The sequence below is a fragment of the Cyanistes caeruleus genome, chromosome Z, assembly GCF_971803275.1.
Source record: "Cyanistes caeruleus chromosome Z, bCyaCae1.hap1.1, whole genome shotgun sequence".
Taxonomy (NCBI): Eukaryota; Metazoa; Chordata; class Aves; order Passeriformes; family Paridae; genus Cyanistes; species Cyanistes caeruleus.
This window is the reverse complement of record NC_141732.1, coordinates 41,217,486-41,240,135: the sequence shown is the minus strand read 5'-3', so window position 1 is coordinate 41,240,135 and position 22,650 is coordinate 41,217,486. Positions and strand designations below refer to the sequence as shown.

The following is a 22,650-nucleotide window of genomic DNA, read 5'->3' as shown; positions in this document are numbered from 1 at the left end:
CATCTTCTAAGGGCTTCACAAATAATAAAGCAAGCTAGTCAAAACTTCAGTATATGCTTTGCATTGTAAAAATGGAGTGTTAAGGTTAATGGCTTTTTTCAAGGCCATACATCTTAGGGTGGGATAGATATTCTTGGGCTTCTCAGAGTTCAGTCCACAAACTGTACAGAAATGTGCTGAAATTCTGTTAATTACTTAAATAGTTTATAGGTAGGTGTGCATCACTGAATTTATAATATGTAGTGAGGGATATCTTGCAGATTTCCTGTTTTTAATCCAGACTTTATGATGGCTGCTTTTAGATAAACAAACATTGGCCTTATAAATTGTTTGCAAGGCACTATTGCTTTTGAGAAAAATAAACCATCAGTTCACAGACTCCAAAAACATTGCATTGTACTTGAATTAAGTTCTTGCACGTATCAGTATGCTAAAGACAAAAATACTGTGCTGTGCTAGAAAGTATAATATGCAAACATTATCAAGCCCTATCTGGTATTACTTGGTATGTAGAAGAATACAAACATTATTTTAATATTTCTTTTTATGCAGTTATCACTAGGTTCCTGATGAAAAATTCACAGCGATGAAATATAGTCCAATACATTGACAATTTATTTTCAGTTTTCTTGGACTTCAGAAGGATTTTGAGTATCTGTTTCTCTTCTGCAGATTTAGGAATCTTTTTTTGATGCCCACTGTCTCACCTAATTCAAAGGCATGAGCCCTGGTGCTACATAAAATCAGGTGACTGACTGGAAGAAGTGCATTTCAATTGAATTGGTAAAGGACATCCTAGCTGGGTAAAAGATTATTAATGAATTAGAGCTTTTTAGGACATCCATTACACAGTAGCCTAAATACAATGTTCAACGTAGTGATTTATGTATATGTGTATGAAATTTATTTTGCTATCAGTCAAATGATTTCTCAAGCCCGAGATGTAGCTAGAAAACAAAAACCAACCAAACAAACAAACAAACAAAAAAAACCCCACAAAAAAAAAAAAAAAAAAAAAAAAAACAACAAAAAGAGGCCCTGTCTTTTTCAAGGCTATACAATTAAGGGTGGGATAGATATTGCCTGCAATCTTTTCTATTAGCAGTCTGGTTGGGTATGTCTTACAGTCCTGGAGGAGACTTCAAGATCTTATTTTTTTCCCCCCTTGAAAAACCTCTGAAAATCTCAACAATTTCTTGAAATGGTTTGAATATTTCCAAATGTAGGAAGTGTGGGGAGGATGTTTTTTAACTCCAGACATTTTTTAATATTTGACATAATGCTAAGAAAATGATAAATTTAAAGCACAGTCGGCAATGACTTCATAGCTCATCTACATCTGTGTGTGCGTGTACATACACGTTTCCTCATAGGCTCATATTTACTGTGGATTTACCATTCTATATAATAAGGGTTTTAGGAATGATTTATTCAGTGTTATTAATACAAAATGTTAGAAACATTTAATCATACATCAGAAATCCACATGAATTTAAGTGAGACTGTGTGACAGTGTTTGACATAAGGGCATTCATCTCTGTGATGATATTGTGATGTCTGATTCCTTTCTTAGAAATGGGAAGAGCAAAGCTAAGGAGGTTTGGGGAATGTATCAAAAGAATAGTGACAGGTTTTGGCAAATATTACTTTTCAGACAGTCCTTCACAAATAAAGATGTGTATGACTTCTTACAAAGCACAGTCTATGAACACCCTTGTGGTTTTGTTTCAGTTTCTCAAGTTAGCAGCTTCAGAATTTTTGTATTCAAACTCATTAAACCCTTCTTTCTTTACCACCACCACCAAAAGGCCCCAGAAGAAGGCTCTAATAAGAGGAAGTTTAAAGGGCACATCCTTTCTGTTCTGCACTCTTTTAAGCATGTTGTGTGCACTTAAACCCAGCACTGAAACTACTTCCATACCTTTACACATGTATCTTTTCAGTCAGCTCTTGTTTCTGTAAGATTTTTTTTACTTTTCTTCCTTCTTGATAATGTACAATCTCATTAAATGATCGGAAACAATAAGGAATTACCATAGGTTTGGCTGCAGAATTAGGTGCTTAATTTGCAAAAAATTATGTCATGTTTCTGCATATTTACTCCACAGAATGTGCATTACACTCACAGACTAGAGCACAAGATTTTTCAGAATTAGGTTTTCTGACTCTGGAAATATTTTCTTCTGTTACTAAGAACATTCTTTTCCTATAGCATCACATGGTTTACGTGGCTATATCTCTACCTTGAGTGTAAACAACTACAGTTACTTCTAAAGGTAATTAATTTTATTTCAAAGGGATGTTTTCATATCAATCCTCTGCTAATTTGCAATAGTTGAACGTTCTGAGTTTATGCAGATGATTCTTTAAAGGAATCTTATGTTTTACATGCCTTTTTCCTTGTACATCGCTGCCATGAATAATGATATTGTAAATTTATTTTGACTGTGACCACATTTCATGTTAAGTTGTGTACTTGGTTTATGACATATTCTTCATTTACAGAACACTGGATGCATTGGAAAATGTCTTCCCCAAACCTAACTAAATCATATTTATACGCTAAATGTTGAGTACATAAATAATTATAAGCCCTTTGTAGCTAGAGCCCACACAAAGCTTTAAAAATGTACCAGCATACACGCCGCTATTTATTTTCTAATGTACTTAAGAAAAAATATATTTGTCATGGAAAATGTGTCAATGCATAGCAAATTTGTCACATTAGTGCTCCGAAGTATCTATAAATAACCACACTCACCAATATATTATGTGCACTTCTACATATATTTACTGTTGAAAAAAAAAAAAATCAGTATATTGTTGTCAGTTTTAAACTTTTTAATACAAATTCTTTTAAAAAATATTTTCCTCACTTTATTTTAAAAAGTCTTTATTAACAGTGAGGTGAAAAGTCACACAATGGAATAGAGAATCAAAAAGGGACAGCACAATGTTGTATGACGTTTTAGCGCACTTCGGTGCCACCATTTTTTTATCCCCATATAAATGCAGCAAGTAATGAGAAATGCTGCTTCATTGATTTCAAACATGTGTATTTTAGATTAAGGTGACAAACATATGACCACTGTTCCTACAGATGACAATGGGCATTTGCATCTTCAGGGAGACATAATTGATTTATTCTACAAATCTACAGATGTTCATTCAACAAAATCCATTATCTTTTCCCTCTTAGAATCCCTCACAAAATAAAATGCCTTATAAGAAGCCTTTGAATGAAATAATGTGGCATGCATACAGGCATTTTTATCCTCCTCCACCTTTTTAGCTAGTCTCTGAAATAGGGATTTCACTAAGCTTTTCCCTTCCTGTTTCCTTTTAAAAATTCTGAGGAATAGAGAAAGAAAATATTCATTTGGAACAAAAAATAGCAAGGAATGAGAACTTTCTCTCCATGAAGACGCACAATAAAACTTTACAAGGCAATAAAACTAAGAGCAAGTAATTGAAGAGTTAGGTTTACATTCTTCCAACCTGTCCTGTTGTGGGTAAACTTTAGGCTTTATTAGGTTTATATGAGCAATTTTCATATGAGAGTCAAGATAAAAGACAATCTGCCTTTTATAATTTAATCAAAATATCTGCTTTGGTGTACTATAATCATCATTGTCTTGTAGGTTTTGTCCCACATTGTTACCACATCCCACAACGATTAAAAATGGAGCTGACTGGGACACACCCCTGGAGATGAATCTGTTGATATAAGTGTCACTAAGAGGTGGATACCTACATTTCTACAGAAGAAGGGGAAAACTTCCTGAAATGCAGAGGCTTTGGTTGCAGTGAAGTCCATGAGAGGGCTCACCTTGAATTTAATGCAATTTAGGTCACAGCCTCAAAAAGGAATCATAATTTTTCACTTCAAAGTAGGTGGATGAGAAGGTTCCAATCAGTAAACCTAATAACTCAAAGTATTCTTGTCATGACTCATGTGAGGGTTTCACCTCCACCACTCCTCATCCACTAACAGGATATTTTCATCACTTCTTTGGAATAGTCCAGTACTCTAGCCTTTCTAAAGGTGACCTCTTATCATGGAGAAAGCTGTACCAAAACCACAACATGGATACAGTTTTGATCCTGGGTCCTCAGCCTGATTAATCTCTCAGAGATGCAAGCAGAATTGCAGAACTGAAAACAAGAAATCACTACATGTTAATCTGAGTAATTTATGATTGCAGAGCATCCAGGCACCCAAAAAAAGGACATAAATTTTTGCTAAAAATTAAGTAAATCTGTATAGAAGGGAGTAGAAAGGAATGGTAGAATTTTTGGTAGAAAGTGAAGACTAATGGAAGAAAGTAAGTTTTAAATGAAAATATCCGCTGGACATTTATATTTACAATTGCTATTTATGTAAAGAAATTGACATATTAAAGGTTTAGGCATAACATGTCAGTTTTCCATGTCTTTAAAATGTTGTTGGGCACCTATGATAAACATCTTCTAAACTTCACAATCTAGGGTCTAGCTGTGATTCTTCAAATAGAAAAACAATGACTGTTCTCATTGCTTTCAATAGGAGTAGATATAAATCAATTCTGGAAGATATTTAAATTTCAAACTCAAGTGTACAAGGTCACAGAAATTCTCAGATCCAAGCCCTAGACACCAAGTGATTTCACTGGGGACAGAAACAGAAAAATGTTTTGTGTGGGTCAGTTACCTAAATATTGTCGTCTAATGCCATTTATGATGCCTTCTACCCAATTCCTGTTTGTCACTTCTCAAAAGACACACACCTTCTGTGGAATCTATGATATTTACATCGAGCCACACAGGCATTTCATATACCCTATGGTGTCTGAAGTAATATTACAATCTTTTTTTAAGACAACATAAACCTAGCCTTCATATCTAACAATTTGTTCATACAACATAGATAGCTTTCATTTACTCTGTCAGCATAGTAAGCACCTGACAAAAGTTTAATTTTGAGTGGTGTAATCGGACTTTATCTCACAGAGGTATAGTAGGTACTATTAAGAGTGCAGATCAAAAGTGTTCATGTAGCAGACTCTGTATAATTTCTATAACTTAGAAAAAATTAGTCTTGAGGTCTGGAGCAAATCACAGATACAACAGTTCCAGAGAATACATCCCAGATAGTGCACTGAGCATTACTTCTTGATAGAAGCATCATCACTAATTTCCAGGGACAGTAACCTTGATCATCTTTTGGTGTTTTCACTCTTGATAAGTTAACTATTGTTAGCATTTTACTTTCCAAGCAAAGGTCTTGAGTTTTCCCCCCCTATTTTATTTAAAATACCCAGAATGTGCATGAGTCTCTAGGTACCATCACCTGACCATAAGTGAAAATCTGCTGCAAAAGAGATTTTAAAGTATTTCAACCCACTGTTAACTCTTCAGTTCTGCTAAGCCCACCAAACGGAAGGGATAATGAAGATATCAGTCACATCCCAGGGGAAATAAATACAGTTTGTTCTGGTCATCAAATGCCATGGCTCACAAGCAGATGCTGACACCAGCCAACAGCAGCTCAAAAGGCATTTTCAGTTTGAGGAAGTAAGATGGATCACCATAATGCAGCACAGCAGAATTTCTTTAGTAACACAAAGTATAAGAATCTACCTTTCACCTTGAACAAAAATCATCGATCAAATTTTAAAGAAAAGGATAGGAATAAATTCTTAACAATTTTCCCATTCAGAAATCATATTCAGTGTGTACATTAAACTTCATTTGTAGAAGGTCACACTAGAACAGTCGGAAACTACCAACAATGAAATTGGTTACAATATCTAATTCACTGTTACATAAAATGCATTTACGGTATAATAGCTAAGGAATGCATGTAATTTAAAGAGGCCTGCTACAGCAATCACTGAGACTGAACATATCGAGTATAGTAAATCTCAAATCCATTGCATTTAGAGTAGTGTGCGAGAACTTTTTCTGTCCAATGAGAGCCCCCTGGCTTAGCAAGAAAATCAGACTGTCACCTTATTATATTAGATTAAATCATTACTGACAATCAGAAGAAGTATTCCTTTTGATTTTCATTGGCTGTGTTTTGCATGCTGAGCTCACTTTTCAATGCAGATTCAGCACTGTCTTCATTTTCAGATCCTTTTGTCTCATTTTTTGAGTATATGCTTTTTTTGTAAATGCGTATGGCTATGGCCGTGATGCAAAGTAGGATGAATATGACAACTGCTATCACACCTACAAGAAGAAAAGAGAAAAAAAGTAATGAGAAAGGACAGACAAATAATAACATGTAGGTCAGAGAACAGGACAAAGGAGGAATGACTACATCACATAATGGAAGGGCTTACAGGAAAGCCTGAGAAATGAGGAGACATAGCTGCTTTCAAATCAGAAACAGCACTCTAATATAAGTTTCATGGTGATTCTTTCGAAATTTTGCACTCTGTTAAAAATAATGATTATATAAAATCCACAGATGGCTATAATTTTTGAAATTTTTGAATGGAAAACCACTAGGAGCCTTAGAGTATTTTCAATAAGAGGATTTCTTTTTCTCCTTCACTTCAGGCCTTAGATCTCTGCTGGTTTGGGAACTCAAGCCACTACAGATAAGGAATAGTAAGGTGAGATATTGCTCACAGAGATAAGCAAGTCCTTACAGACTGCCAGCCCACCTCCTCTCTTCCTCATTCATCCTGCCATAATGGTCTTAGGACCTTAGCTTCATGAGTCAGAGGATGGGCAGGGGAGGAATTTGAGGAGATGTGAAACAGAAGGGAAATGAATCATGTTTGTCAAAGAGGCAGAAAATAGGACTAGGCTGTTGTGATGGAAAAAACACTAAGCAGTCTGGAAAACAGTTGTAATGCAGTGGCTCAGATACAGTAGACAAAGGGACAGTCTATTGCACAGCTTGGTCACCACTGCAAGAAAAATATAAATACCTAGTCCCTTAGCACTGTGGATAAAAACAGAGCATCCAAAATTCAGCAAATGCCAATTTTCTTGATCAGCTTTGAGCAGCCATCCATCATTGTAGGAATATAAAAGTTTTCATACAGTAGATCCTTTTCTGAAATGGACTTTGCAATCAAAGTAAATCTTGATTTTATTTAGATTAACTAGAACAGTCATTCTTTGATTTCAATCACAGTAGATGCTCTCTCTAAGGACTTTTCTATACATTTGTTTTGTCTGAAATAGCTGAACTGATAATATTCTCAGTTATATTAATTTAAGAGTGTTTAACCTTAAATTTTACTGAATGTCACACAGTTTGCTTTGTTTTGACTTTTAAACAAACATAGGCACTAGAAAAATTGTGATATTGTGAAAATTTGCATATTCCCAAATGTGTTTAGCATTAAAAAAAGTACTATTATTATTATTACGTTAAAAGGATTGTACTTATTATAGCTTGAATTTAAAAAAATTACTTTGTTAGCACACTTAAAAATCCTCACCCACAGATGTCTAGTACATAGTGATCTTTATGTACAGATACTTTTGTAAAACAATATCAATCTTTTGAAACAGTAAAGCAAGTTTTGACAAAGACAGACATGTAAAAAACTCAGAAAACATATCTTTAAATTCTGACTTTCCTTGAAATCAGTGGTGAAATTCTCATTTGGTGCGTATATAAAATTATACAGACATAAGTATCACTTTAGAAACAGGGAAGCTTCTAGGCTTAATAATCTCATTTTAGTGTCTTTGGTACCACTTTCTTAAAGGTCACTGGTCATGCAGTGTGCTTTTGCATGCACTGACCATAGCAGGTAAATGCAAGATGCAACAGTGACTGCAAGTTCTTATCCTGACTCATAGACCTAACTCATATCCTAAATCATAGACCTAAATGATTTTAACTTCCAATGAAAAGCCTGGCCAGTTTTATTCTACTAAATTCCACTATTTCCTTTGTCTACTGAGGCTTTAAAAACTCTTAGAAAGCAAATATTTTCAGAGTTTAAAAGACAGAGGGGGTGACCTTTTCATCCCACTGCCCTTTCTGCCAAAGTATCTATGCAAATTAAAACAGAATTCTACTGCCAAAACATCATCTTCATGAGTGAAAACAAGTTTTATTTCCTCACCTCCTCCTGAAAGAAGAAGTACTCCTAGAAATTCTCACAAAGGATGATTGTCACAGGAGAAGATACTATGCCTTGAAAGAAAAATTGAACTCACAGAGACATATGCTTACCTCAATTCTGGTAAAAGGAGTTCAGTTTCTGATAAGAGTGCCCAACCCCAAACTGTCCCTGTTAAGGCTCACTTGAGTACTCCTAATTTCTGCTAAAGAGGCAGAACTCGTAGATTTCATGTGAGTGTCCATTTGAGATGGATCCTTCACATAGGATTCATATGAGATAGATCTTAAGGACAATCATCCAGAAAGGCACAGTGGTGGAACCTGTATATCCTGATTATCATTCCTTTACTTTAAGCACACACATCTATCCTAAGCTTCATGCTCTATTTGTTCTGATAGGCATAAACGGTAAAGGAGCTATCACCATATTCAGTTCAGAAGTAACTGAATTCTACATGGTTTTTCTTCTATTCTGATAAAAAAAATGTATTTTGAAAAAAGTTTATGAATGGTCAATTGTAGTTCTATCTGAGCTGATAAACACGTCCAAAAGAAATATGAAGAAAATGAAGAAGAGATATATTTCAAGCCTATTATTATTATATATATATATTTTTTTTTTTAACATGAATTTTAAGGTGTAAATCAATGCATGTGAAAGTCTTTCCAAGAGTACATTTTCTTCCAAACAGCAGGAAACCAGGATAAAATTTCCTCAGACTGTCAGAGGATTGATTCAAGCAGTGTTAAACCTCATATTCTCAAGAAAAAGTCTTTGTTGCTCAGATTTATTAAAGCAGATTTTAAACTTGACTTTGTAGCAAAAGGTAATTTTTGATGAAGTCAAGAAGAAATGATGGTTCTTTCTTAAATATATTCTTTTTTCACAACAAATCCAAGTACTTTTTGAAGTCATAGACTCCACTATTATGCAAGTTGAAATTCTGTCCTTACTACCTTGTTTTTCAGCAGAATGCTTCAATATATGAAAACACAGCTGAATTTATGTAATAAGAAAGTCTACCAAGTGTAGTGAAAATGAAGAGTTTTACTAGTTTCTGTATGCACACAGAGCTAAACTGACTTCATCACTAACAGATTCACAGTTAGGAAAAAACGGTTCCTGTGGATTTTTTGCAGTCCCTATTACCTCCAATAATTGCAGAGTCACTTCTGATTGCATTAGCTAAGGGCTTTCCCTCATCTATTGGTCCAGAGTGATCTGCAGCAGAAAAAAAAAAAAAAGAAAACGACAGACAAATAGGAGACGTGTTTTTTAAGAAATTCTTATGCTGTTATAGTTCATTTACAATATGGCACAGTGGCAGTAGTGTGGGTCAGTAAGCATGCACAGAACACTAATGTAGATGACACTTTGCAGAGATAAAAAGAAAAATGCAAACATTCAGATGAAAAGAGAAAAGCTAGAAAAAAGGAAGCAAGTACATATAAAAGAGAATTATTTACAAACTACTCCTGAGATGTTAACCCACATGGAAAAATAAAAAGTCAGTTGTGATTCAGGTCATGAGTATTCTATTTGGATTTTGCTTCAGAGATCAGAACAAGTGATAACCATATGCTACCTGCAAATGAATGGGTTGTTTCACTTGATGTTGAGTCAGCTCCAGTTAAAGTACCACAGTTGGATTCAGTGAAACGCCCTTTTACAATGACAGGGGCTGAGCTGCTGTGGTGCAGTGCAGCCTTCAAAGGAGCAATGTGGTTGAACTGCACTGAAGATAGACAGCCAACAAACCCCTGAGAGTTTGCCTTCATAGTCTCCTCATCTACATCGCTGTTTTCTGTTAATCAAAAGGAACAGAACACAATTAATCATAGTACAAATGTACAAAATAAAGTGTCAGAAGAATAAATGAATAATTAACCTGTGTTCCTCTGAGTATATTTGAATTGCAGCAACATATGTAGATTCACTGAATCCCTTTCTTGTCTGACTTTAATGAAAAGGCAGTCAGGCCCACTCAAGCCTCCTCCCATTTTTTTTTTGAACAGATGACAATTGCTAATCTGCTGAGGGAAATGCCTTTAAATTCCTATAGCAAGTGCCAAAGCAAAAATTTTCTAGTGTAAACAAAGTATTTAAATGAAAATGCAACATTTTTGACTCTGCAAAATATAATATTGAAGAATGGATTCCAGAAAAATGCATTTTATTCGATTTCTTCTCATAAATGAATAATTTTGGAATATATTCATTCCATAGACGCATACATCTACTCCATTCCAGAACCACCAAGTCTGTCAAAACAAAAACCCTGAAGATCTCAGATCCTCAGATCCTGGAAATCCATCAAGATATTTTCTGTGAAAATTTAAAAAATAAATAGTGATCAAATTTACTACACATTTTAAAATACGATACCATTATTGGTACTACAAAGGGGGAGGGGAAAAAAGAAAAAAGAAGATACCTCCTCACTTTGTCTACCAACATGACAAGTACAGTGCATGTTAGAATTCTCTGTCAATTCACAAGATAATGCTCACTAATGCACTACTTTTGATGCAGGAAACAGTTTCTTTACTCTGACAGTTCTAATTCAAGCAAAATTTCTGGAAGTATTAGTTATAAAAGGAGGACTCAGAAATAAGTTTGCAAATGAAGTGGTAATTTTATCTCATTCATTTTCACTTCCAACTTGTCCTGGAACCCACAAATGAACTAGTGATCTTTACAATAACTACCATAATATTTTAAGTTTTACCGTACAAACCTCAATAAAGTTTAGGCTAATAGTGAAAAATGGGATAATGTCTTCAGATAGAATGTTGCAATATAGCAGAGTAACATTTTCCTCAACTAATCTCTGCTTAGTGCAGTGATAATAGACTACTTGATAGATGGACGCCAGCCAAAAGTCTTCTCACCTACATGGATGGATTACATAAGATGCTGGCTGTCTCTGCTTTCTTTGCAGCTGTTTTCAGTATCTATGCACTGAAGGATCTGACAGGATGGGATGCTTTAAGAAAAATATGAACACTGAAGTAGCAAGAAAATATTTTCACAAACCTCCTGTGATAAAAATATATCTCTAAATATGAGTCACATTGAAAACCTCAAGAGGAGAGTAGTTTCTATTATTTTTTAGTTTCTATATGTATAATAGAAAAGGAAATATTTTAAATCCTTTGATTTCACTTGACTCCTTGACTAGAAAATATTGCTGGGATAAAGGAAGGCTTTATATTGATTTAATCTTGATGATAAAAGTGAAGGGGCTTGGGGAAGACCACCATCATTCACTTTCCCACTAAGTAGAATTTAACTGACTGAAAGTGACATTCAAAAACAGTCACAAGTTGTTTATTGGGGACTGTATATCACTGTAAACTGAAGCTATGCTTCCTTAAGTATCTTAAGAGCAATTAATTTGCTAAGTGTACCCAAGTTCACCATAAACAAAATTACTCCACCTATATTGTCTTCTTAATTTAAACAAACAAAAAACATCCCTAAAAAAGGAAAACACACTCAGTAATTCTCTTTAACTGTTTCAATCATTTGTCCTTGTGAAGCAGTCACAAAGAAATACATCAGATATACAGCTCCTATTAGAACATTTTAAGAAAAGAGCTGTGATGCCTTCTAATAGCTTTATATCTTTCATTACATCATCCAAAACTTCATCCACACCTCGAGGTGAGGCTGGCCCAGCTCAGAGCAGAGGGGACAATCCCCTCCCTTGCCCAGCTGCTGATGCTGTGCCTGAAGCCCCCCAGGACAGGGTTGGCCCTCCTGGCTGCCAGGGTACTGCTGGCTCATGTTCAACTCACCACAGAACCCAGGTCCCTTTCTGCAGTGCTGCTTCCCAGCATCTTGTTCCCCATTATATCTTTGCATCCAATTACAGATTCTGGAACTTATCTGTGTTAAAATTCATAGAGTTGGCAACTTCACAGCCCTCTAAATTGTTGCTATCTCTCTATAGGGCCTCTCTCTCTGCCTTCAAGGGAGACAATAGTTCCTCTTAAATTCGTATCACTGTCAAACTTACTGTACCTTCAAGTCCTGCATCTAAGTAACTTATCAAGGTGTTGAAGAGCACAGGACAGTGACAGATTCCCAGCCTGATGTCACCTCATTCACTGTAACCCATTGTGCCTGATCTGTAACCCAGTTGTTCACCCATCCCAAGATATGTTAATCCAGCTGTGAGCTGGATATTAGGTCCAGAAGGATCCTGTGAGAGACAGCTTCAAAAGATTTACTGAAAAAGATTATGTCAATTGGCTTCCCTTGATCAATTTCGTTTCATAAGCAAGATTTTCCTCTGATGGACCTGTACTGGCTGTGATTAATGACTGCATTGTCCTTCAGCTGTTTTTCAGTGCCTTCCAGATTAACCTTCTCAATAATTATACCAGGCACTGAACTGAGACTGACAGGCTTGTAGTTTCTTGGGTCAGTCTTCTTACCCTCACTGAAAACTGGGACAACATCAGCAAGCTTCCAGTCAACTGGAACTTGTACAGATTCCATCATTCAAAAACCACTGAGAGAGGCCTAGCAGTGACATCAGCCAGTGTTTTGAGTATTCTTGCTTGAACAGGTCCCATAGATTTATAGGGATCCAGCTGGAGCAGGAGATTCTGCGCAAGTTTTGTTTGAAGAAAAAAAGTGAGTCATGCTCAAACGCAGAAGAGCTCAGAAAAGTACTTCTCCAACTGAAGATAACACTTTAAAAAAAAAAAACAACTTCCTTGTGTGGTTTTCCTGAACATTTTTAAGTACGAGAAATACATGATTTCACATTTTGTTAACTCCTTATGTTCAGACCTCTTCACTGCAACAAACATTCATTACTTTTTTCCTCTGCCTTCATGAAGTCTTCTTCAGACTCTAGATAGGACTTCACAGGAATCAGAATGAAAAGCAATCAGATTTATAAAAGAAATAATAACTCTCATTTGAAAGGGGGAGAAACGTATGTTTTCTTCAGGACAGATTCTGAGTCAAATTGGGTTAAGTGACCCACTTGAGGTCATTGTAACTCTGCTTTGCACTGCTGTATCATTGCAAAGTCATCTGTCATAGGGTGACTTTACCTTTAAGGTGGATTTGAGAGCTAAGGAAGTTGAAGTTGCTGGGGACTGATGGGAGTCTTTTCTCCTGACCAATTATCGGTCATTACTGGGAATTGACAGCAGTTTTGACCATTGAAAAGTGGGATCAACTTGTGAACCCTACCTTAAGATGTAAAGTCAGGGCACTTTTGGGCTCTTTGTTTCCTGGCTGTGAAAGGTAACAGAGCTTCAGGCCTCCCGTTCCCTGCCCAGGCCATGCGGCCGGGTGGGGGCTGGGCTGGGCCCAGCGGCTCCCGGCCGGGAGATGGGGCCTGCAGGGCTTGCCCCGGGCTCTGGCCGGGCCAGGCCAGTCTCTGGCTCGGCTGCAGGTTTTGCTGTGACTAAATTTACTATAAACTGCCGAGTGAAGAAAGAAAGGGGCTCTGAACCTGCAGTGGGCTGAGGCAGCGACTACACTTTCCAGAACAGCCATGAGGAATCTTCTATCGAAAACAGCTCTAGCTCCTGCACCGGCAGAGGTCACAGAGCCATCTACAAAAGCCTGGGCAAGATTTTAACCCTTTTATTACCCAGATGAGACTTGCAGATTAATCTTTTTATCCAGAGAGGGAAAAAGAGAGTGATCAACATGAAAAGAGACTTTATAAACTACCAGTGACAGGAAAGAAAAGAAGCTTCAGAAAAGGTAGAGAATAAGGAGATGCATTAATTAAGATGAAATATTTTTGTTAAAGCTATGGAGATGGACAATAAAGTCCTGAAAGAACTCCTTTAATTCATGATAGAGTATGTAGGGAGGAATGGAGTGTTCAAAGTGTAGATTTTGAGTAAAAAGTAGAGTAATTGTGATACAGTGAAGTGCTAGAAGATTTGAAGCCTTGGGGGGCAATGAAAAAACTGTTTTCTAGTGAAGCTCACAGAGGCAGATGAAGAAGACTTTTACATTTGAATAACTCATCCTTAAAATGACATCCCTAAACTCATGGCCCATACACACCTCAGAGTGATGTGAAATGGGAGGAGTGGGCTCTAATAATAGCAGCTCTGGGCAGCTAACATCAGGGCAATAGAAAACTATAGCAGAAATAGTTTTCTTGTGAGAAACTCCATAGATTAGCAGAAAGAGACTTCTGTTTCTCTACAAAGACTGATGAAAAGACTCTAGCAAAAACTGGGACTGTTTTAAACACCAAAGTTCCGAAGTTTTTGTCTCTGTTGTCATGTGAACAAGGGAATGGTGGGTAGTGGGGGATAAAAAAAGGTTTTCTGGAAGTTTATTCTGGTATTGTTATTCTTGTAGTTTTGTTAATAAACTGTCTTTATTCCTTATAAGTTTTAAGCCTGTTCTGCTCTTGTTCTAATCCATATCTCACAGCAAAAAATAAGAATCTTTTTTTAGTTACTGGTTTAAAGCCACGACATTATCATATAACTGAAGAAAATTCTGCCTCTGAAATTTTGTAACTGTATAGCTCTTTGGAAGACATAATATTGGTCCTGGTCAAAAGACCAATATGCAATTTGTCTAAAAATGTAAATTTCCATAAATTTAATCAAATGCATTTTTAAGTAAATGGATATAATTTTTGGTGTTATATAACAGATGAAAGAAGCTTTTAATCTGTACTGGTCACTGTGGTATTAGCCTTACATGAGTGTGACTGCAATAAATTACAACACTTCAAAATATTATACATTCCTGATTCAAATTTATCATCAAATTGTAAAGTTTGGAAATGTTCGTATCAATTTTCTTGTCGTAGTTTATATTTCAGCTAATATTGCTTTAAAGTTATGCTTAAGTGATCATTCTCTTTTCAATTTTCTGTGCACATCTACATGCCAGTTCTTTTCTGGACTGTGAGTTTTAGTTTTAAAATCTACATTTCAAAAATATATATTTCTGTTTGTGTTAGAGGTACTTAGTTTTCCAGTAAGAAAACAAATCAGCTACACTGAGATTCTCCTAATGATAACTAAACAATAACTAAGATTTTTTTTATGGTCTATAAACATGGTTTCTAAATTTCTTTAATACATTTTAAGCTATTAAGCATTTAGTAATTGTTCTCATAAAAATAACTATCACTGTATGCATTTTATTATATATTTAAAATTATTCTACTACCTGTTACAGATAACACTCATAATTGAAAACAACAGCCACCTATTTGGCAGATAAAGAATTAATTGGATCTCCTTACTCAAACATTTGTGTAGAGCAGCTCAATGTCTAAACAGGGACTGGTGACAGGTGTTGCTCCTCTGGGGCCCACACTGATACCATTTCTGCTCAATGTCTTCTCTAGTGACACCAAGGGTAGGATTGAATGCATCTGAAGCAAGTCTGTGGATGACATTAAACTGGATGTCTCCATTGACACACCTGGGAGATGGAATGCCACCTAGAGGCATGCTTGAGACTGGAACCAAGTGAATCATGAAATTCAACAATGGCAAGTGTAAAGTTATGCACTTGGATCTGGGCAATCCCCATTATCAATACGGACTTCGGGGGTGAACGGATTGAGAGCAGCCCTGAGGAGAAGGACTTGGGGGTGTTGGTGGACAAGATGCACAACCATGGGCCAGCAATGTGCACTCACAGTCCAAATGCCATTTGTATTCTGGGACTGCTCAGGGCCAGACTGGATGCAGCTCTGAGAAACCTGGTCTAGCAGAAGGTGTTCCTGCCTATCACAGGGAGGTTGGAACCAGGCAATCTTTTAGGTGCCTTCCAGTCCAGGCCATTCCATGATTCTGGGCTGCATCCAAAGCATCGGGGCCAGCAGAGCAAGGGAGGTGACTCTGTGCCTCTCATCTGCTCTGGTGAGACCACACCTGGAACACTGCATTCAGCTCTGGGGTTCCCAGCACAAGAAACGCATGGACTTTTTAGAGCACGTCTAGAGGAGGACCGTGAAGATGATCAAAGTACTGGAGCAGCTCTCCTATGAAGAGTGTCTGGGAGTGTTGCGGTTGTTCAAGCTTGAAGAAGAAAAGCCTCCAAGGTGATTTTATAGCAGTCTTCCAGTACCTAAAGGAGGCTACAAGAAAGCTGACGAGTGACATTTGACATGTGCCTGTAGTAATAGGACAGAGGAGAATGGCTTTAAACTTAACAATTGTAGATTTAGTCTGGAAATGAGGAAGAAATTCTATGCCTTTGTGGGTGAGAGACACTGGAACAGATTGCCTAGGGAAGCAGTGCATGTCCTCATGGGAAGTGGCCAGTGGCTAAAGATTTGAATGACCTGGTCTGGATGAAGGTGTTCCAGAACACAGCAGTGGTGCTGGAACTAGATGATCTTTTATGTCCTTTTCAACCCAAAACACTCTATGATTCTGTGAAATTAATTAAAAGAGAAGTATCCTTTAAATTTGCACCAGCGTCAAATCTTCCTCTCTCATTGGGTTTTACCAATGTGAAAGGTAGGAAAATAACAAGATCTTGAGAATTTTAGTCCAGGCTATTGCTGTTTTCCTTTAAGAACATAAAAAATGGTCATTGTAGATAGGTAAATTTCATTTTCATCCTTATTGCAGAGAAACAGGCATATTTTGAGGACTCATCATGAGAAATAGAATCTCCAACCGATTTGACTTACATTACCATATTCTTCACAATTGTTTGCATCAAACTCTAATCACAGGAAGTTTTTCAAGTACGATACATGATTAATAGTATTATATCATCTTTGTGTACTATTTGAATTTGATTTGTTTTTTCTCCAGCATAGAAAACAAAGTTGTATTTCTTAATGCTTGATTGCAAAATGAGAGAGAAGTGTACAATTATTTTTAATGGAACCCACTTGATAATTTTTTCAGGAAGCACTTATTTGTGATTATATCTGTATTTCAACAAGACTGAAGTTTCTACCTTGATTGTGACTCTGTGTCAAAGTAAATCCACAACAAATGAAATGTCTTTCAATGGCATTCGCGTTATTTTCCATGTCTCACAAAGACATTTTGATGCATGTTTTAGAAAACCCTGTAGTTTTAGAAAACGCTGCGGTGTTCCACTTACCTAAAATCTTGCCAAGTGTGAGAGACTTGATTGCATTGAATTCTGTGCCTGAAGACAGAATAAACTTCATTCTTTCCTTCTGGTTAACCTATAGAATGATAGAGTGAGGAACAAAGTAGAACAAAGAAAGATGTAGTAGTCAATATTTTCAAAAAAAGCAGGCAAGCTCAAGGCTAAAAATAAGAGGGTCTGAGGGAAGCATTTGTTATTTATAGCATAAAAACTCATCAGGAAATAGAATCTCAGCTTCCTTAGATCACTGATTATAACTCATATTCTTAAGCATCCCACTTAATAAGCCTTTATTTATCTTATTGATTTGGCTGATTCCTTCTTTTTTCACCTCTAAGATGAATAAAAATAGCAAACCTTTAAGAATATGAAAAAGTCTTTTTTCATTTTAAAAAGGCACTCAATATTTAACTTAACAATGATCAAATATTATATTGTAAATATTCTGCTTCTCAGGGTACCTCTACAACAACATCAAGACAAGTACCATTATAAACCCAGGTTCTACCACAAAATACTAAATTGTAACATACACTTTGAATTTAAAATTTAAAAAAAAAAAAACAAAACTTTTTTGCATGTTAATTATCAACTATTAGCAAAATAAATGTTTTTATCTTTTCATGAAATTTCCACAGAAAGACCAAAAATATCCCCCTTACTAGCCACATTAATTTTATGATGTAAAAAGAGGCCACAAATAGACTTTAATTTTTTTTATCTGGGTGTATATTTGTACAGTAGTTAAATGCATAATTTAAATAAAAAATAATGAAAAATAAAAAAATGAAAATGCCAGACCCAAAACAAACAACAGCAGTCATACAAGTTTACCAAATTTTGAAAATTTAACCATCAAACAATTAACTGCATTTTCATATAAAATTATGAGCTGATAATGACTTTTTAAAATAAACAAAATTAACATCAAAGAGATTGGCTAACATTAATTTTGACTGTGCATGATGAGAGTGTTAACTTTGTTTTGATTACTTGAGATATGAGGGCACATTTTATTTGGGGGTAATTGCCTTGTTGCAAGTATTTACTTCATTTTGCTTGTCTACTTTTCTATGATAATTTACTTCCCCCCCCCAACAGAATTACCTCTACAAAGAGCTTTTCCTCCTCTCTGTTAATCTTCACATGTTGTAGTTGTCCATCAGCCATGCTTTTGAAAGTGATGCTGAAGACATCAGGATCTTGATGGCTGTCTAACTTGTACCTAACCTGTAAACTCCCTGCAGAGATAAAGAGAACTAAACTGTAGTACACTACATACACTATAAGCAGTATATTTTATATACTGCTTCGCAGGGCTACTTTAAGGGCAAAACAAATGCTTGATTTGTTTAAGGATTTAGCCATGAGAAATGGATATAACTGAGAAACTAAAGGCAACAGAATGAGTAATAGCAATGTCGGAAGAAGGATATAGTGGCAAAAATAGTTGTAAGTTGTCTCAATTTTGATTATTGAGTTAAAATTTGGGCAGAAATTTTATAATTACTTTCAAAATTCAACTGAGAAAGACTCAGTCTAGTAGCTCTCATAACCGTGACTTATCAAACATAACTCATAATTCTTGAATAATGTTTTCCCTGTCCAGTCCTGTAAACCTCTGACCATTTGAAAATTAAACAGAATGCAGTGTACTAACTCCCAGTTCACTTTCCATTCCCTATAGTTAACTCACAGAATACCATCTGTACGCAATCACACAAAGACTCAGAGGAGAACACAGAGGCAATGTAGTTTCCTGGTCAAAAATTCCTTCTCAGCTGCAGATGGACCACAGCTTTCAATTCACGCTAGAGAAATCAAGGCCCATGTCAGATCCAGGCAGACATGAACAACACGTTTCATGTCACATGGGGAGGATAATGCAGTTATTCTATATCCAAATATGTGTCTAGGAAAGCAGAGAACCTTCCTTGAGCACAGAACCACTGTGACTGCGAAGAGTCTTTGTTTATAAACCTGAAGATTTAAGTCAGTCTGTGTTTTTTTTTTACTTAAATAAATAAAACAAACCTAGACTTAGAGGAAAGTATGGAAGAGAAAGATCCAACTAACAATTAATTTTTAGCTTAAATAGAAGCATCAATAAATGTTACATGTACTTTTACAGATAAATATATATATATATATATATATTTTCATTGGTATATACGTAGCTTATGAAATCAATTTAATGAAATGACCTCTGATTAATTTGGGAAATGGATAATACACTTTCAAAAGAATTTTATTTCATTATTTATTTTGAGGATGGGAATTAATAGGCCTCATGAGTATAACGCAGCTCAGGTAAGTTTTAATTTTCATTTCCGAACTTTAAAACCCAAACAATTCTAAAGGATTTTCAGAAATAAACATTTTTGACAACACAATAAAAAAACAGTAGTGGAAGTTGAAAGTACAGTAGGAAGAATGTTTTTCCTGTGGAAAGAATGTTTTTCCTGTGCATTGCTTGATGCAGCTGGAAAACATACTTTCTAAAGAAACAACAGGACAATACATAGTTTGTGATTCAGGTCTGGAAATCAGAGAGAATCTGAGCTGACACTTATGATGTTCATTAGTGTTTCCAGACATCCAATCTGAAAACTCACCGTTCCTGGTGAGAATGACCGAGAGGTATTCCTTGTAGAAGGAGCTGACATAGAGCAGTAAGCTTGGTGTCCGAGTTGTTCGAAAGGCAAATGTAATTTCTTCCCGGGTCAATGTCATGTCCGCATAGAAAGAAGAAGCATGAGAACTGGAATTTTTAGCTAATGTGTAGTATTCTTGAAAGTTATATGTCACGGAAGTGCCAGTCCAAAAGTAGGCAGAGATCTCTGAAACAAAATATAATTCAATATTCAAATATAATGCAAAATAACACTAGAGATCTTTTATTTTGGTTGGTTGGTTGGTTATTTTTTTAACACTGCCACACCACAGAAGAAAATAAAATGCATTCTAAACTATTGTGATAAAGCTAAAAAGTAAATATAAATGAAACTAACATTTAGAATTACATAGAAGTATAAGGCACAACTTTGTTTAGGGCAAAAGCAGAAGTGCATTTTTTTCTAGGATATTTTCTATTGATCCTCCTAGTCCTCAAGCACAATATATTGTGTTCTATGTATACTGCTCCTACAAAGACGTGGGTGCAGTAATTTAAATCCTAACATATAGATTTGATTTAGCCTGAAACACATATGTGGTACAAGAGACCGGTCGGGGGGGAAAATAAAAGGAAAATATGAAGCAGTTTATGGTTTTCTTATGCACGAATCACTTATAGAGGGCTTCTGTAATTCCGTGATTTTGCATAGATGTTTTCTGCTAAAAGCAATTGTCTTAGTGTTTTGGATCACAGCTTTCACACTTTGGAAAAATATCTTGAATTTTCTGAAATCTGGCCCAGTATTTGACAAAAGCTGACAGAAAGATATTATTTAGGTCATCAAACACTGTTAGCAACAAAAGCTACTCTGTCGCTGTGGTTGCTGAATATTACAGTGCGACCATTATTCTCTATGGATGCAGAGGAGGAAAACATTGTTCCTCATACAGTGGCATTAGATCAGCAGTGCTAGATATGGAAAGTCTTCTAATGGCTCCCTCATTTTTGTGGTGGCAGTGATGACAGGGCAGATTTTGTGCTAACTTAGAGGAACATTAAGTTCTGAAACACGAGCTGTTTAGTACTTTGCAGAATGCATTTAATACATGGAAGAAGCAAGTTTTTTTGCAAATCTGAATGATATGCAAACGCCAAAACTTCTAGATAAACTTCCATTTTTGAAATTCAGATGTGAAGACTTGTGATGATCATCTATCAGTATGATAACTTCACCAAAGACTTGGAAAATTGGCTCAGTCCTCTTAGAAGAGATCTTACTTCTTACCACAAAAAGTAGATTAAATTTCTTCTGTTTCTTGGTTTGTTTTCCAAACTCAGACTGTGTTTTGAGATTACTATTTGAAAGACAGAATTCCAAATGCTCTACCATACAAATATATTTCCTAGATTTACTATAGTACCAAAGAATCAAAAAGTTGCAGGAAGATGTTGATCCTCTCAGATAATATGATTCTTGCTAAAATGGCGTATATTGAAGTTATTTCTGAAAGAAGTGTTTAGCAAAACCAACAGATGCTGAGTAAATTCAGCTGAATATTTACCAACATTATGTAAACCGAACATTTTGCAAGCATTTAAACATATCCCTAAGGGGATGTGAAGATCTTGATCTGGATTGTATGGTCCCATTTTCAGTAACTGATAAAGCTAAAAGACATGCTTGCCTTTCTTGCAGAATGGACCAGCATAGGCTGAGAAACTGCAGTCACAAGAAAATCCACTGTATTTCTCTCTACATTTTCCACCATTGTGACACAGGTTACCATAGCTGCTACAATGTCCAGGACAGCCTGGTTCAACTCCTGGTGTTATCTTTGCTCTCTCTTCCAGATCAAGGGCCATTCCATTCAACCGTAATGAACGAATGCATCCCAAAAATCCCTTCTGCCTGGATGCTGTTCCACCTGAAAATAAATTTATAGGAGCTTTTATACTTTAAAATAACTGATACGTAAAAACATCTTAATAGTTAAGCCTACTTAATAGCCTATGAACAGTATATTATGACTTTCCAAGACACAACCTTATTAATGTGAAAATATTTATAAGTAGCTTTAAATGTACATCTGATTTCTGTTTTGTCAAGTAATTACAGAGAGCCCTTGAAAACTCTATTAATTCACAAGAAAAAGAGGGGAGGGGAGGGAAGGGGAGGGAAGGGGAGGGAAGGGGAGGGAAGGGGAGGGAAGGGGAGGGAAGGGGAGGGGAGGGGAGGGGACTAAGACTTTAGGCTTAGAGGAGAGTGACTGAAAGTTGCCTGCTGGAAAGTGATCTGGGGCTGCTGGCCAGCAGCTGTGGGCCAGCTGTGCCCAGGTGGTCAGGAAGGCCAATGGTATCCTGGCCTGCATCAGCAACAGTGTGGCAGCAGGAGCAGGGCAATGACTGTCCACCTGTTCTCAGCACAGGTGAGGCCACACCTCGAGCTCTGGGCCCCTCACTACAAGAAAGACACTGAGGAGATGGAGTGTGCCAGGAGACAGGAAATGGACTGGTTAAAAGGCTTGAGAGAGTAATTCATATGAGAAGCATCTGAGGGAACTGGGGTTGTTCAGCTTTGAGAAAAGGAGGCTCTCTACAACTGCCTGAAAGGAGTGCGCAGCCAGGTGGGGGTGTGCCTCTCCTCCCATGTAAACAGTGACAGGACAAGAGGCCATAATCTCAGACTGTGCCAGGGCATGTTCATGTTGGACATCAGGGGGAATTTCTGCACTGAAAGGGCGATTAAGCATTGGAATAGGCTGCTCAGGGATGTTGTGAAGTCCTGACTCCTGGAAATGCTCAATAAAATGAATGTGGCATTTAGTGCTGTGGTTTAGTTGACAAGGTCATGTTCATTCA

The 22,650-nt window shown here is 36.4% G+C and overlaps 1 protein-coding gene across 23 annotated transcripts in view; it reads right to left on the bottom strand.

Moving 5' to 3' along the window:
- Nucleotides 1-2,768: 2,768 nt before the first annotated feature.
- Nucleotides 2,769-22,650, bottom strand: part of LOC111941807 (contactin-associated protein-like 4) — a 207,361-nt gene continuing 187,479 nt past the window's right edge. For 18 of the 23 annotated variants that reach the window (XM_086866886.1, XM_086866901.1, XM_023945018.2 and 15 more), the window contains 7 exons: nt 21,477-21,716; nt 19,790-20,014; nt 18,282-18,415; nt 17,163-17,250; nt 9,664-9,882; nt 9,228-9,299; nt 2,769-6,213 (listed from right to left, as the gene is read on the bottom strand). In XM_086866886.1, coding sequence (XP_086723012.1) covers nt 6,023-6,213; nt 9,228-9,299; nt 9,664-9,882; nt 17,163-17,250; nt 18,282-18,415; nt 19,790-20,014; nt 21,477-21,716 — 1,169 coding nt within the window. In that variant the 3' untranslated portion in view covers nt 2,769-6,022. The remainder of the gene's footprint in view (nt 6,214-9,227; nt 9,300-9,663; nt 9,883-17,162; nt 17,251-18,281; nt 18,416-19,789; nt 20,015-21,476; nt 21,717-22,650) is intronic. The other 5 variants (XM_086866887.1, XM_023945017.2, XM_086866896.1 and 2 more) reach the window with 1 other exon arrangement.